At 38.4% G+C, this 17,500-nt stretch overlaps 1 protein-coding gene across 2 annotated transcripts in view; it reads right to left on the reverse strand.

Annotated features, from left to right (window-relative positions):
* Window positions 1–17,500, reverse strand: part of LOC138029734 (tyrosine-protein kinase receptor Tie-1-like) — a 34,647-nt gene that overhangs the window by 1,655 nt on the left and 15,492 nt on the right. For both annotated transcript variants that reach the window (XM_068877501.1, XM_068877502.1), the window contains 15 exons: window positions 17,395–17,500; window positions 15,320–15,586; window positions 14,467–14,757; window positions 12,288–12,590; window positions 4,959–5,258; window positions 4,508–4,537; window positions 3,749–3,882; window positions 3,030–3,288; window positions 2,513–2,623; window positions 2,113–2,303; window positions 1,273–1,395; window positions 1,093–1,163; window positions 844–884; window positions 595–691; window positions 392–491 (listed from right to left, as the gene is read on the reverse strand). The exon at window positions 17,395–17,500 is cut by the window's right edge and continues 137 nt beyond it. In XM_068877501.1, the coding sequence (XP_068733602.1) occupies window positions 392–491; window positions 595–691; window positions 844–884; window positions 1,093–1,163; window positions 1,273–1,395; window positions 2,113–2,303; window positions 2,513–2,623; window positions 3,030–3,288; window positions 3,749–3,882; window positions 4,508–4,537; window positions 4,959–5,258; window positions 12,288–12,590; window positions 14,467–14,757; window positions 15,320–15,586; window positions 17,395–17,500 (2,424 nt within the window). The remainder of the gene's footprint in view (window positions 1–391; window positions 492–594; window positions 692–843; window positions 885–1,092; window positions 1,164–1,272; window positions 1,396–2,112; window positions 2,304–2,512; window positions 2,624–3,029; window positions 3,289–3,748; window positions 3,883–4,507; window positions 4,538–4,958; window positions 5,259–12,287; window positions 12,591–14,466; window positions 14,758–15,319; window positions 15,587–17,394) is intronic.

Consider the following 17,500-nt stretch of genomic DNA (forward strand, 5'->3'; position numbering starts at 1 on the left):
CAGTGGAAGACTAGGCTTTTCGGCGCAGGTAGGTTTGAATTAATCAAGTTTTCCTGGAGACCAGAAGGTCAGGAGAAACCCCCTTCATTAATTCCAGCGCTGGCATAGTGGTGAGAGCACTTGTTTCCCACAAGTGTGCCTGGGTTTAATTCCCAGACTGGCGTCATATGTGGGTTTAGTTTATTGGTTTTACTCATCTCCGAATTTTTTTCCTGCTGGTAATACCGTTTTCCCCTCTCCTTAAAAAACCAACGTTTGGTTTGAGTTGGTTAATTTGCTTATTTCAGTTTACAGTGTCCCCAATTAATGCACTAGAAGACTAGACACTTAAATAAAGTTCCTTTTATTTCCTTTCCTTTCCTTTCCCCAAATTTTCCCTTGACTTCTTTACCTTGTGATTCCTCTCCATATCCTTCATTGTTCTCCTCAGCTTTTCAAATGTCGGTCGATCACTTGGGTCTTCTTCCCAACACTTCATCATGATTTCATACCTAAAATTAAAAGGTTCTTACTTCACTATTGGGAGGTTGTTTATGCAAGCATTAACTCATCTACTTATTACTCAATATCACAATTGAGAAGTAAGTATTTTACAGTTTGCTGTCCACATGTCTTGGCTTTGGCATCCTGTATCCTTTTTGAATTTTATCCGCAATAAGCCTGGCGTTTGTGTCTGGGTATGGTGATCCACCTATGGGTATAAAGATCCAGCCTCAATAACACTTGATACGAAAACATGAAATTTGCCCAGTTAAGTAAGCGATATTGATTGCAGAACTATTTTCAGTTATAAGTGTGCACATTTTTGTAATTAGGTCAAATCGTTTCTAAATTGAACCGTACCAATTGTTAGAATTTCATAGAGAAGGATGCCATAACTCCACCTGCAAAAAGGAGTGAAACAAATAAGATTCAGGAAATGAGACTGGAAGTAAGGAAGCATGCATTTCAAAAATGGAGCAATCATTAGAGAAAAGAAGTAACGACAACTCTTAAGATATTTAGGTCTGCTGCAAAATGAAACGGGAATGGACAACAATCACTTCCAAAAGGAAAATAATTTAAACTTTTTACTGACACGGATATACTTACACATCACTTTGTGTTGTGTACACTCCGTAAAGCAAGGCCTCAAATGCAGTCCACTTAACAGGTAAACGACCCTATGTACGAAGACAATTATAGAATACTCTTAGAGAAAACGAATACATCTGGTACTTGATCGTAGCAAATAAAGCATTTTCGCAAAGCAAAGTTTAGTTGTAGCTTTACCCGACTTTTTTTGGTATAAATATCGTCCTGGCCCACATTCCTCGCCATCCCAAAATCTGTCACCTTGCATCTCTCTCCTTCACCAACAAGAACATTTCTCGCCGCCAAGTCGCGATGGACAATCTAACAGAAATTGAGTATGAATGTGTATTAAGAAGTATAGTAAATTTAACGACAAAATTAACTCTATCAGAAGCGTCCCATCTTCAGTAAATGTCAAAGTATTCTAAGTGGGCCTCATTATCGAGGGAACACATCCATATGAATTTACAATTTCTAATAATTGACCATAGTTTGAGTCCTGTAATGCGGTCTCATCAATCAACAGCGAATAGAAGAAAGATTTTTATATCACACACGACATTAGAAAACGCTAACCGGTAGGAGATAATCAAGTTGTTCTATTTTAACACCGAAGAAAAATCCACTAGTAAGTAATAAGAGTAGAAATTGCACCCCTGGCGTCCGAAGGGAAACCTTTAGCTTCAATCACCCACCCAAACATTCTTTTCAATTAAATTCGTGTTAATTTACGTGCACGGGCATGTTTCACAACAGCCATAGTTTGATCCTACTCTGAATTGGAGCATCATGAAGGCAGCATAAACGGATGCAATTCAAAGACCTGTAACCTCTTAAGTTACATTCACAGCTGTCTAAACTAAACTGAACTTCCATAGCTCAGTTATATGTCTCATTGTCAGCCTGGTTGCAGTTCCGTTTCACTTACAGTATCAATGTAATAATGAATATCCTGCAAATGTATTTTCATGGCATTCTAAACATTTATTTCCTATTGATGGATGCGGACTGATGGCGATCTTCCCTTGGTGAGCAAACCTTTTTCGAACACAAGTAACACATCCCATCAGCAACCTGCCAAGCGAATTTTATCAGCTGTTCCGAAGTCAGATTGGTCTCCGGTTGTACATCCGGGTCCTTATAGTAAGTGTCGTTCAGTCCTCGGCTCTTTCTTAGGTATCCCAAGAGGTCTCCAAATGGAACATACTCGATCAAGACCATCAGTGGTTCTGTGGAAAACAAGGTTCCTGAAATATGGTGTGTTCATATTCATCCTAGGAATTACTAGCTTCTTTCAACACTCTCTTAACAAAATTCCCAATTCAAATTAGTCACTTTTTACACCATGAAGAATAAAACTGATCCACGTTGCAAAAAGAAACTAACTTCTTCATAAACTTGACTCAAGCACAACAAATTATGAAGACGTCAGTTTTACCGCTTTCAGTGACGCATCCGATGAGCTTGATAACATGAGGATGAGGTTTCATTTTTTTCATCAGCTCCAATTCTGACAACAGATCCTTTCTATCTGACGGAGGAGCATTGACTAGGAAGTAAAAAATAGAAGTTCTTGATGGCAGTTGACTCGGGACTGCTAAAGTAGTACTACAACAGATAATCGTTGAAGTGTAAATACTTTGAATTGTTTTAGCTAAGAGCAAAATAATCCAATTGTGGAACAGAACAAATGATGTTACGCGAGGATCAAGTTTACTTATGGAGGCTTGTAGTTATTAACGCCATTTTTTTTATTAATTTAGCGAGAAACTGCATGGCCAGCAGTAAAAGACATGTACTTTTACATATATAGTGCTGATATCCTTTGATCAATGTCTCAAAGCAAGCTCACTTTATAAACCTTATCAAGCCAGTTTACCGCTTCCATTGTGCGCTTTTAAAAGCAGTATCAACAAATGAGTGAAAGCACATGTCAAGGATAAGGGGAAACCAACCTTTCAGCATTTTTACTGCCACTGTCGTTTCCTCCTGATGTTCTCTTACATTTTTCACTGTTGCCTGGGCAACCTGAGAAAAGGCTCCTTTACCGATGATTTTGATAACATGAACATCTTCTTGACTCACTTCCCAGCTTCTTCCAGACGGATGAAGTGGCATGTAAGATCCACTCCCTGCAGCTTGACTCGCAGACTCCTTCGTATTTAGATCGCTGGGAAGTCCTAAGTTGTCTTTAACTTGCAAAGATACTGGATTCTGGTGATAATTAATCCACGAAAAATGACAGTAAAGCTCTAATTGTATCTCTCAGGGCTACTGCAATGCTAACCTCTGTTTCCATTATCGTCCATCTTTCTCCCCAAGATTTGCTTTGAACATGATTCAAATAACAGACAACCATTGCAACGAGTATTCCAGGAGGGCAACAGTTAGGGCAGTGGTAAGTGTAGCGGCCTTGAACCAGTGCATCCAGCTTAATTCTACAAGCATCCACGCAATTATAAACTTACTTCAAGAGAGATGTGTAGCAAATAGACTATATAATGGAACAACAGGATAGCAACCTTAAGCCTACAAAGAGAGAGTTTGCTGAGCTTACAACGGTCTTCAATAGACTGAATGCTTTGACTTTGAAGAACCCATAATCAAACTCTCTTAATCCAGGGTTCATCTTACACACATCTTTTCTTCTGGCAAGATCTCATTAACAACTTACCATCGGTATAAGATCTCCACATCTTGGACAAGGACGACGGCGCATTTTCCATATCACCAGGGAGAGAACAATAATTATGATCACCAGAAAGACGATGAATAAGTTGTAAAAAATATGCAAAACAGAACAAGAACCTAACACAAAGAAAGCACAAAAAGACTTGTAATGCAGGACCACAAAGTTTCCACTGAGAGCAATGGGTATTTAGCACAACTGTTTCTTTGTCTTCTTCTTCTTCTTCTTTTTTTTTTTTTTTTGGATTCGGGTATGCTCGCAGAGCAGGAAAATAATCTTTTTGATACACTTGCAGTACGATTCGTGACGATTTCATGAACATCGTTGAGACGCTGACTAGTCTACCTAAGGCTCGTTTTCTCACGCTTCGCAGTGAGAGAGAGAGTGATTTAATCAACTAAAGGAAACTAAAAGAAAAAGAGCATGCATATTTTCTTTGTCAATTCGTTATGGGTCGTAGTCATGCACAATAACCTGCAAGTACTGCTGTTGTTTCGCAGTTATTAATCTTCACCTAGCCTTGGCTCAACATTTGTATGTGTATATTTTTCAGAGAATTTTTTGGCTTTTCATCGTTGATGTTTCCTTTACTTATTAAGATGATCAGATGATTTTGTACGTTAAATGAATAAGAGTTATTGAGCACAGTTCAATCTTACACTTACTATCCAGTTTTATGAGGAACCGTACGCTCGGAATTAAGCAATGATTTACCTTTGGTTTATATCTCAAAAGCGGACGTACCTTTCTGACTTTCCAGAGGTCTTGGAGTTGCTAATGGAATAAGAGCATGATCTTAGTTAGTCCCAGTGTTTGACGGACCGGACGGCAAGTCCTCCTTCGAGGAGCAGGCGTAGCACAGTTGGCTAGTGCGCGGCCTGTCGAACCCAAGTTCGATCCTCGGTGACTCAAACGTCTGTTTGGACTTTTCTCTGATACGTACAGCTATAGCTTTAAGCACCGTAAAATGGAGCACTAACAGAGGGAGGGAGACTTCCATTGATACCATCCTCGTAGCTGAAGGGACTACCGATGTTAAACAAGCTGAGTTTACGTCTTCCCTGGCAAATTTCAGGAGAGGAGCACCTTCAAAAAGTCAACGCCTTATGCCTATCTTTGTCTTTAAATTAGAGATTTTTTTTCAATACAGTTACACCTTCTAAAGGAAAATGTTTCTTTTAACAGTTTTCCTCACCTCCACCATATGGCATCTGCACTATCTTGATGTTTTCTGTAGTTACCACACTCTCGCCGTATTTGTTTGATGCGGTAACAACCAATTCATGCTTTTTTTTATCTTCCACTTTGACAACGAACACACGATTAGAGATGTCCTTTACTTCTCCAACGTTTGTCCACTTCTTGTCACTTGCAATTCTTTTGTAGATGGTGTATTGGGTGATGTCCGCTCCATTCTCTTCTGGTTTGTTCCAACTAAGGGTAATTTTGTTACTATCTATCTCATCTTTGACAATAGTTACAGGTTCTGGAACACCTGTCGATTAAAGTACACAAACTTACCCGAAAGAAGAAAAACAAATAAGCATAATCTTATCTTGGCTTAGAAGAATAAGCTGGATCTCAAGAAGCTGTTCATAACTAGCATGAAAATGAAAAGAACAAATAGTTAACCCAACCATCAAGACGTAGCCTGCACCTCATCAAACGTCCCCGTATTGTTAAGTTGAGTATCCTTGTTGGTACGTAACCCTATTCACCCCCATCATAAATTTCCACATTGGTGTAATTATCGAGCGGTGGAGTACCTCAAATTCCAAAGTACCCTTCAGTTAGTTAGCCGCTACATATGACTGACAACCCGGGAATTAAACGCTTTTGGAAGGAGCGACAATGCTTTCTGTTTCTCGTTGTAATGTCCCAGCTGTAAGATTTAATCAACTTGAATAATCCAATACACAAGAGCTCGAACAGGACGTCAGAAAATTCATAATTTTTCTAACGTGATTTCCTCAGGCGGATTTGTGTTTAAAACTAGTGGAAACGTGCCTGTGAGAAAATCCATGCAGAGGGTTGGTATCTAAGAACTGACAGACTTTGTTGGTGGTATCACATTAAAAAAAAAAAATAATAAATAATAAAAAATAAATCGCAACCTCGTTCCCAGGGTCTTCTCTGCCGCCTTTGTCGTTGAGAAGAAAGACCCTGGTTCAGGCAGGTCACGTGGTACTCAGGCAAAAAACACTTTTCCACTGGGCGAAGGCGTACGCGTTTGACAACCGTGTTTTAAAATAACCAATCTTTACCTTACAATGTAAGATTAAAATCAATTAAAAGCTCAAAGAGGTGATGTTCTATTCCCACAAGAGATGAATTCTCACAAAGCGTTTAACCTTTTTTGACGGATAACACCCTTGATGTTGGGTGGACGTTGACGTTCACAAAAAAAAAGCTGAATTTGCTTCTATAGAACATACACTATAATAAAGCAATACACCAAACACTACGCCCGGGTATACTTCACGATTCGTTACAAATTAAACACTACTGTTTGCTGCGTGCAGTTGTACAAATATCTTGACAACGACAATTCTAATACACGAAGCTGTTGATACAGAAATAAGCCAATGTTGTCTACTCGCTGTACAAGCTTAGGAATCACTTTGTTAAACATTAGAAAGAGAAACGAAAACGAACAAGCAGGCAGAGAAGAGAGACCCTGGGAACGAGTTTGACTTAAACTTAGCTGGGTACAAGAAAAACCGAAACATTGCACCGTGTCACCTATATTCCAAAGCCACAAGTTTTCCGGTATTCTTTCCCTCTCCGCAAACTATCTTAATGCTTGCTACGTGACCGTCACCAAAAAACTAAAAATAATAAAATATTAAAAAATCATACACTATTAATATTAACGCGACTTGTCACCTTGCGAGGTCCTCGATTTCCAATGTTCTGTTGTAGTTTTCATGCCATTCTCATTTATAACTTGTTGGTCCAAAAGCAATGTACTTCGTTGCTTTGCGGTTCACCGTCCAATGCTTTTTCATTGGCGTTCCAAATTTGAATTGCCCTTATTCTTGATGACTTCTGACTAGCTAATTTCACCACCAAGCTTCGAATTCGAAAATCAAAGGTATAAATTTTAGCATAAGCTAAATCCCAAAGGACAAAAAAATTGTAGAGAAAGCCCACGTGCGAACAGTATGGCATGCGCAAATGATGTGAATAATTTTTTGAATTTTGAGCATATGACGTCATCATGTACAAGGCATAATGAGCATTAAACGCACGAGATACTAAAAAAGAAAGGCCCCCTTTTGAGTGCAGCCAAGTAAAAATTAAAACTGTGTCTTAGTCAGCAGGTTTTTATTATTATTAGGTGTCACGACATGATATTTCATTTTTATGCTGACGACGTCACAACTCCAGAGAACTACCCAATTCCAAATCGCGTCTTGAAATAATTATGCATTCAAGATATCACTCAATGGATGACTACCAAAAAGTTGAAACTTGACAACTGCAAAACTGAGGGCCTTATATGTTCAATGCCCGCCACCACCCATCACCTTCTCTAGATTCCATCCTTGCTGGATCAGATGTAATTCAGCCATCAGAGTCGGTGAAGAACATTGGTTTTTTTGTCTTTATGGTGTTAGCAATGGACAAAAAAATAAAGAACGTGAGTAAATCTGCATTTTACCACCTGCGCATCATTTTTCATAGGTATTTCCTGCAAACATTATGAGATTCTGATACATGCTTTTATATCTTCTAAGTCAGATCATTGTAAGCTACTATTAATATTATCAGGCCTTAACCAGAATCAGATAAGCAAACTCTAATATGTACAAAATTTCAAGGGTTCCACACGATTTCTTTTCCTTAGATTATGTATTAAGCACCTTTCTCAAAATCCTTGCTGTTCCTAATAGAGCAGTCTTTTTGTGGTAGTGCACTGTAAGTTTAGTATACACTATGTCACCGGGTTGTAACAGTGTAAAAGTGTAAGTCCGTGGTGACAATAGACCCGCAGCGCGTGCACAACTCATGAAAATAAACAGGTCTGTTGGAAGCGTACTTGAGTTTCAAGAAATTAGTTCCAACATTGGCAAAAATTTGTAACGCTGATGAACAATAAGGCAGCTGCTATTTCCAAAACGATGGAATTAATTGGTGATAAATAACCTCGTCTAGGTGACTGAACTTTTGACTTTGCAGAAACAATATTCAACCTCAAGAGTTGGGCGATTGTGATCTTTGTGTTTAATTTGCACATTTCCTGTCAAACTTTATAAAACTTCATTTTGACACAGATGTATCCTTTTTTTCACCAGTTCTTAGTAAACACGCTAGCTAGATAACTTGATCATAGCGGCCGCTGAAATCGACGTCACTTTCGATTTTGCGATTTCCTTGTGCAGCCAAAAGTACAATAGAAAAATGAACGTAGCAAAAATCTCCCAAATTGTTTTTCGCTGATGGTAACTTTTTACATCCGCGGTTGAAAATTTATGTTGTTTTTATGTGGCAAATTTTGTTGCTGATAGCAAAATATTTCATTGTGTATCGACACTTCCTGAAAACTTCCTTCTGCTCTTCCTTCAAACTGTATATCAACATTTTTTTAATTTTACATCAACATTTGTTTTTATAAAGCAGGCTCACAAGGCGATCCTCGATGTTTTCGAGAATCGAGGATCGAGTTTTGAGGCTCGAGTTTCTAGATTAAAGGATCGAGGATCGAGGACCGAGTTTCGAGATTCTCGAATTTTTTTTCCATGGTCTCGATTAGAGATCTCGAGGTGAAAAAAAAAACTTTTCGACAGCGAAACAATAGCGTTAGACAAAAGCTTTTGACATGCATACAGCATACAGCATCGAAATATTTTTCACGATCCCTTTTACTGTACGCACTTTTTTTAAATCACCGCTCATGCTTTCTTGATTTGAGTGTTTATAACTGCTGAATTACCGGGATACTTTTGATAAACAGCCCTAATCCGGACGCTAAAAGATTCTAGGAAACACTTTCATAACACTGAAAATGATCTTCGGTAAACTGCAACTGGCGGCAGCGGCGTCCTCAACCGAACATGCTAAATAAAAACAAACTTGAAAGTAAATTCAGGTCGGAAAGTTACAAGATACTGTGCCGTACAAAAAATTTAAATTTCGTGAAGACCGTTTAAATTTATATCCAACTGATTCTTGTGCCATCAACTTTGAGTATTCTGAAGTAGTAAGCGTACCGCTAGCGCACACGGCAGAGAGCTAACAACACGGGTACAAAGCGACCGATTGATATCGCAAAACCTACAACGCTAGCTAATTTATTTTCTTTTATTTTTTCAAGCACGCGAAATAATTCAAAAGGAATTGAACAAAGAAATCTACATGCTTTGCAAGAGTTTCTGACGAACGCGAAAAATAATGGAAACCAACAGTAAGAAAGATCCGTGAAATAAACAGGAATAGACGCGTGGAAAATTTCATTTGTAATCTAGAGAAAACTTCTTTGTTTTATGCACTCGAGAGCCTACCATCATTCTCTGGAAAATTCCTCGACAGCCCTCGCGGGTCTCGAAACTCGACTCGAGCCTCGATCCGCGAAATTTTCGAGAATGGAGGATCGATAATCGAGTTTCGCGGGACTGTTCGAGGGACTGTCAACTTTACGCACTCCTTGCCTATTTTTTAGGAATGTTTTTTGGAGTGTAACGCCCAGTTTCCCAACCCAGTCGCCTAACTTTGTTGTTACTCCACCTAGGGCGCCAACAATCATAGGTATTACCTGAGCACTTTCTCCAATTCCATATCCTCATAATTTCTCTCTTTAGGTCTTTGTATTTTTCACCCTTTTCACCTTCTTTTTTCACTAATTCTTGAATCTCCAGGGGATAGCAACAACAACAAATAAGTTCTTGTCTTCCTTATCAATGATTACAATTTCAGGCCTTCTTGCTTCAATAAGATGGTCACATTGGATGCTGACATCCCACAAGATCTTGATTCTGTCATTCTCCACTACACTCTCGGGTGTGTGCTCAGACCGCTTTTTGCTCTGCTCTAATCCATATTTCTCACACAGTTTCCAGTGGACCGCCTTCGCAACATCGTCATGTCTTCTTTTTTATTTCGTCTGACCTAACGTTACACCCGCTCACAACGTGATCGACATTCTCAACGTTCTCACCACGCAACAGACACAAGGGGAACTCCGCCGTCTTATGATGTTTAACGCCGTTAGTCCAAATAGCGTGCTCATGCGCAGTACATAATAGGGCCTCAGTCTACACTTTCAAATCCGCCTTTCTCAACTATTATCATGTTTCCACAACATCTGTCGTGTCTAGCACGTCTCTCAAATACTGGCCGTACATATTCTTCCCCTTCCAATTCCTTAACTTCTCCTCATGCCACGCCTACTTGAATTCCTTACTTTCTACACTTTTTTCGTGGCTTTAGTGGCTTTGACGCCTCCAAATAGATCCTCCTTCGAATTCTTCACATACTATCCCAATATAGTTTCGTCACTTCGCAGCTGATTAATGCCTGCCTATCTTTCGCCCTCGCCAGATTCAACCTGTCAACATCACTCTTGAGATGAAATGCTCCATACTTGGTCAGGATCTGTCTTGTCTTTCTGTCCACAGTTCTCAACTCATTGTCTGTCCATTTGATGATACCAGCTCCATATCTCATGACCGCACAGCCCACGTGTTAATTGCTTGGATCTTATTCTTGCCATTCACTCAAATATGTAATTCTTGTCGCCTAGTTGTTATATAGTCCTAACGGTTTTTCAAATATTCTGTAACTGACGATGATGTTCATAACATCGAAAGCGAAACATGTCTTGGACATTAAAAAATGTCGTAATTTTCTTAAAGATAACGATTTGCTTTCTGCTGTCTCGACCTCTTGCCATTCAATTTTCACTTCTTCAGCACAATCTTCAGTCTCCTCTTATATTCCTTCTTACGCTGAATCTTCATCTCCCCTTCTTTTACACTGTATAATTCTAGAATCCCCAAATATCTGTATCCATACTCGTCTATTTGTTTCTTTGCGTGCCCATCTGGAAGGGTTATACCATTCTTCTTCCCCACATTCCCTCTCTTGAGAGCCATTACACCACACTTCTTCAATCCAAATTCCATCCCGATATCCTCGCTGAACACATAAGATTCCTAACCCTAACCCTAACCCATGAACAATAGATGACTGATCTTGTACTGTTTACGGTCCCATTCATAACATGCCTTTACCTCATCCAAGTCACTGGTATTATTATTGTCATGATTGTTATTAATATTATTATTATTATTATTATTATTACTATTATTATATTTATTATTATTATGCAGTATGTAGTACGTAAGTATGCTTACAAATATAAGTAGGAAAAGGCACTATTGTGTAACAATCCCTACTGTTAAACCTATTTACAAACCAATTGATAATAACTAACGAACCAACATTTGAGAAAGGAACAAGAGTTTATATTCCTTAATAACTCGTCGAAACCTTGAATGACCTTGCTATGTTTAGGGTGTACGATAAAACTGCCTTCTGCATATTAAACAAAACCTGGTTCCCTCTATCCAAACCTAAAACAAACTTGAAAGTAAATTCAGGTCGGAAAGTTACAAGATACTGTGCCGTACAAAAAATTTAAATTTCGTGAAGACCGTTTAAATTTATATCCAACTGATTCTTGTGCCATCAACTTTGAGTATTCTGAAGTAGTAAGCGTACCGCTAGCGCACACGGCAGAGAGCTAACAACACGGGTACAAAGCGACCGATTGATATCGCAAAACCTACAACGCTAGCATCAACTATCACATTAAACTGTGTGATAGTGTGGCCGGGGAACTGTTGGCGCATCTCCCATCTCAACGGCGCATACTTGTCAGTTTTCTCCTGTTCCTTCTGTTCTCTGTTGGAAACCCAAGGGCAGCTCATCTCAATAAGGATCACCTTCTTCTCCTTTCTGTCCACAATTCTCGCATCAATTCTGTTAGCCCTGACTTCCGTATTTTCAGCAAATACTGGGACATCCCAGTACGCGCACGCTCGGTCATTCTTGTACTCGGGTTTAGGTGAGACTGGAGAGTACCAAGGGGGGATACACTGGATAAGATCTAAGTTTTTCAGGAACTCGAAGAAAAGGATTTTCAAGGCTGCATTATTATTATTATTATTATTATTATTATTATTATTATTATTATTATTATTATTATTATATTTATTATTATTATTATTCTTATTATTATAATCATTGTTATTGTTATTGTTATTGTTATTGTTATTGTTATTGTTATTGTTATTGTTATTGTTATTATTATTATTATTATTATTATTATTAAGAGGGCAATCCTAAAAAGTGAATCCTTTCAAGAGCATTTTTGTTTCAAAAAGGCTACCATTTTCTGACTTCATAAACAGTGCAAAAGAGCTTCGCATTGCAAGAGCGTATAGTCACTTTGCTTTAATTTGAAAAAAGGTAGGTCCAATACGTAAAAACACCGCGCAAATATATTGCGAATTTTACCTACCTCCCAATACAACAAGCTTTTTTCCATCGTGCAAACTATCTCCATATTTGTTTGTGGCAGTCACAGCAAACTCATACACCTTGTTCCTCTTTAATTCCACAATTACTTGACGTCGTGATAGGTCCTTGATTACTCCTATTTTGTTCCACTCTCCTACTGTATTATTTTTATTTACAATGCGTTGATAGACTGTGTACTGTGTGATGGGTGCTCCATTGCTTTCCGATTCCTTCCACTTTATTATTACGCTAACGTTCTTTGTTTCAGGAGGCAAACCTACAATTTCCACGGTGGCTGGGGCTCCTTGAAAATAAACAGAAATTAAAAACATACGCACACACAAGAGCCTTAAACAATGGCAAGCATACTTCCTTTAAAGAATAAGAATATTACGGGTTGATGTTAAGAAAGAATGCTGATGACTGTCTAAAGGAAACCTCCCTGGTAATAAGCCTTGTATTTCTGTGAAAATATCACGACCGTAAGAGTTTACCACCATCTATCAACATAATAAAGTGCTGAACTGAACTCATCTAGCGTAAATATCTTGGTGCTCTTTTAAAAACCATATTTAAAACTATTACCAGGTTCTCCCGATTTATCATGAAACTCTGAAAAGAAGGGAAAAAAATAAATTGCTTTTCTAAAGCATTTTTTTGCGATCTGAATGTATGCCCAGTCTCTCCATTGAACACCCCGTTTTGTACAAGGCCAGCAGTCGTACACCATTATGCAGTTCCAAAGATGGCGTACAAGCATTGCATTGACACAAGTACCTTATAGAATACCACAAGAATGATGTCAAATTGCAGAAAGTGCCACTTGATAGAAACTAAATTGCAGAATTTCCTGATTTTAGCTGTCCTAAAAATCTTGATATTATTGTATTAGACCACCTATGGTTGAAATGATTTTGTGTCTTATAAAGCTTCTGTTGGGGTCAAACGTTAACGTTCCTGGTATTGATTGCAACGGTTGTAGCAGAGACTTTATGAATAACTGATTTGCCACAAATTGTATCGTATCAAACTAAATAATAGTATTTCATTTTCATATTGCTATAAAAACAAACGTGCAGCCCTTTTACAAGAACGAAAAATCAATAAAGCTGCATTCGATTGACCCTATTCCAGAATAAGAATACGTGGAATGATGAGTTTTAAAGGTATGTCTGGTGTTTTGCAGCAACAAGGATAATAAAGATGTGTTTGATATACCATTTTAGCAAGTGTTTGTCAATTCTAATGTGAATCTTCATAGAAACGAAGGGTTTTAAACTTCTATTCCATGTATTCCTATACCGGAATACGACCAATCGAAGGCACCCCAAAGAAGTGCTTTATCAGGAGCCCAGCCTCCATGTGCACCATATCCTTGAGTCAACCTTTGCGCGTATCTTTCGATTTTCAGATCTAACCTTTCTGCAGAAGACTCACATTTACATCAATTTGCACAATTTGCATACAATGTTTTTGCTATTTTTTTCTTTGTTATACACTGACTTTATTCTAATTGACTCTTTTAAACAGTGCGTGCAGGGCCGACGAACTCGTTTCGTTCTAAAAATAGAAAGACACGCGCAAAGGTTGACTGATAGGGGGAAGAGTTGTACGATTATCTTTGATCAGTGTTAGAGAAGCGGTTTGCTTTGTTTATTGGAAACATTCATCTCTATTCTGCAAGCCAACGTCTTCTTTGTTCGCTAGTAGGAAAGGACACAATTATCGTTTATCTTCCCCCGGGTGGCTACATTAAGCAGGATAAAAAACATAAACAAACGCGCGCAAAGCATGCCGTTCGACAGAGAGTCTTTAACCATGAAAAGCCCCTATGGGGAGTGGTCAGTTAAATATGTATTGTACTGTGTTGTTTTGTAAGGGCAATTTAATGTGTTTTGTTATTTATGCAATATTTGTTCAACCAAACTTGGGCACATACTGACAAAAATCTTGGAGCGACTGAAGCCAAGAAGTATGTAGAGAAACTAATTGGGTACACAGATAGGAACTAAGAACAACTGTTGTTAAACGCGGTGTTTAAGTAGGTATTCTTCTACATTTCCGAAAAAAACAAAAAAGAAACTCTGTTTGTATGTTTCAACACATTTTGAAACATGCTCTCCACTTTCGTTTGCTTTCAGCAATGAAATCACCTGGTCAAAATAGTCCTTCGGAATTACCTTTGTACTTGGTCGTCGCTTTCTTTTCACTTGCAGCTCCTTCAAACACCCTATTCATCGCCGACACCATCAGAGTATAAGTTGTGCTTCTGTTAAGACCGCCAACAAGGTATTGCCTAAAGCCAGCACTTGTGGTCTCGTTCAGAATGACATTGTCATCATGTAGTATAATCAACTTGTACCCTGTAATAGCACTTCCCCCATCATCAACTGGTGCAGTCCATTTTATTGCCAATGAAGACGCACGGATATCGTTGTCATTTGTCGTGAGGCTCAGAGATCCTGGTGCCTCTTTAACAAAAAAAAAATATATATATATAATAATAAACAGAATATCACTATAGAGAACACTAAGAGCGTTCACTTGTCCAGAATAAACTCCTTGTTGCATTTAATAAGAGTTTACAGATGCTCCAGTGTGGAATAGTCTAGCCACTGCAACATATTTTTCCTGCCCTCTGCATAATCATCTCTAAATGGATGGACTCCCAGACTTTTCAGAAAGAAGGGCACAACTAATGGCTGACCCCATTGTTCTGAAATATGTGCACCTATTTATGGCGGACTAATCTCTGGGGTAATAAAAAAAATACATTGCGATGATTTTCTTGAATCTAGCAATGGGCAAACTGTGGTTTGGAAGAGAGTCCTCAAAACTCATTTTTCAGCAGAGCAAATAATTCAGCTTAAGTCCAATCAACATGAAACAGCTGGGAACAAGTCTGCAAGAGGAAGTTGCTTAAGTAGCATCACATTTTAAATTGCGTAAAAAAAAATATATCATTTTAAATTGCGTAAAAAATACTGGAAATGCTTTAAGTGACCTTATGTGTGTATTTTTCTAATTGCTTACTTATTTGGTTCAGTTGCACCAAGCGTGGAGCAGCAGCACCAACTACGTTTCTGGCTTCACAAGTATAATTTCCAAAATCTTGATAAGCCTTCATCTGTGTCTCCGCTTTTTTCTCTGTGGATGTTACTTTTCTTAGCTCACTTCCGTCTGGTTTTTTCCATGTGATCGATGGGGTAGGAGAACCATCTGCCACACATGATAATAGGACGTTCTGTCCAATCCAAGATTGTTTTGTTAAGGGAGTTACTGAGGTTATGCTTGGTTGATCTGGAGAAAAAAAAAAAAATGGAATTAACCAAAAGAGTTTCGTATAACTTTAAACACTTTGAAACTGATGAAGAAGTTGTAATCAATAAGTGAAAAATCATCACAGTGCATTGAATTTGGACACCATAAATATATTTTATTCATTGGCCGGGAGGTCCGTTTCGGGAAAAGTCAAGTCATCATCAGGAGTCTCTGTTTAGAAACCTGTTCAGACCAGTCCTCAGAGGTCATGCCCAAAGCGGAAATGGGCTGGGCCTGGTTATCTAAAAGATTAATATGTTTGCTGACCTTTCAGTTGAGTCAAAACTAAAGGAACACTTTTCAACGAAGGATTCCTAAATGGAATTGAATAAAAATGGTGTACTTCTGTTGAGGCTGAACTTTGAATTAACTTATCAGTTTTTCAATGGACCCATAAATTGTGATTTAGAGGGAAGGAATGTAGTAATTTGGATTTCTATACGGCTCACGTGATTGGTGATTTGCATATTGTATAGTTGATTCCACTTGTGACGGGTTAATAATTATAGTGTTCTCAAGGGACATGATAAAAATGACATGGCAAAAGTACAAAGGAAGACACCTTGGTTTATTAGATAGTGTATCGATCTATACATTATCTTCTGTATAACAATTAGAAATCTGAAAGTGTACTGCAGCAGCAATTAACGGGCAACAGATCAAATATCAATTCTTGAATATAAATAACCTGGACTCCCAAAATTTTGCAATGGACCCCAAAATTTTTCAAGAAGGGGTCCAGAGGACCCCCAAACTTCAAAAGCTGGATACATCTCTGCAATACCACCAATGTCACGGTTCTTACACTTGGTATTGCAGTAATGGCCTGCGACTTGGCCTTATTCCTTTAATGAAAGATCATATGATCAAGTTGTGTAGTTATAGTAACCATGCAATATTGTGAATTAAAATCCTTAGGCGCATACAGGAGCCCATGATTAAGTGCGAACAACAGCCCTATAGTCCGGTCACGGCGTTTCCACAGACCGATTTACTTAGTGTCCCGAGACTTCCATAGGAGCCTGTTACAACAAACTAACTTCACGTCATGGCGCCAATGAACCAAAACTGCCTTTGTTTGTTTTTTTGTTTGTTTGTTTGTTTGTTTTTTTATTTTGCGGAAAGAGCAGTCTAAAAATAGATCGAGTAAAAATGCCCTTCCTAGACTTTGTATTGGAGTTGTTCGCTCCTAATCAAGAGCCCCCTATACATTTACTTTCTAACAGCAAGAGTTCAATTTCAATGCACAATAAGTCATATGGAAAGCAAAGGTTGTTCACTTGTTAAAAGGTAACAAACAGGGAGAATTCTCACCAATGGGCTTGTCTTTGTAAATATATTACTTCCAACCCTGATCTGTAATTGTCTACAGCCATTAACCAGCCTCCATTGTTTGGTTCAATCAAGAATACACTTGTACGATGGTGGGTGGCATTAATATTTATAATCCACTCTCGCAATTGAAACTAAACTGTTTCTTCTGCTAGTTGTGACATCAGCACAGCATTCATTCTAGTTATTGCTCAAAATCATATTTAAAATAAGATCTTTTCATACAATCTTTGGGAAAAGTAGGTGAGGGGACAACACTGACTCAATTGTCTAAAGAGAGATCGAAAAAATTACATTTCCACAAGTCCACTCAAAGACGGGGCCGGCTTTCCTCAAGAAAATTACTTCACTTAACCTTTCCTACAAGGTAAAGCCCATTGTTGCTGCAAAAAATCTATCTTGTGTAACATGGCAGTAATTACAATTAGTAAAAGTTGGTTATACTAGGCACTTACAGTATACAGTGATGAAGACATCTCTTGTAGCTAGGTTTCCAACACCATTAGAAGCAGAGCATCTGTATCCCCCTTCATCTGTCCTTCTGATGTTTGTCAGTGGCAT

The sequence above is a fragment of the Montipora capricornis genome, chromosome 13, assembly GCF_036669925.1.
Source record: "Montipora capricornis isolate CH-2021 chromosome 13, ASM3666992v2, whole genome shotgun sequence".
In the NCBI taxonomy this organism is placed as follows: domain Eukaryota; kingdom Metazoa; phylum Cnidaria; class Anthozoa; order Scleractinia; family Acroporidae; genus Montipora; species Montipora capricornis.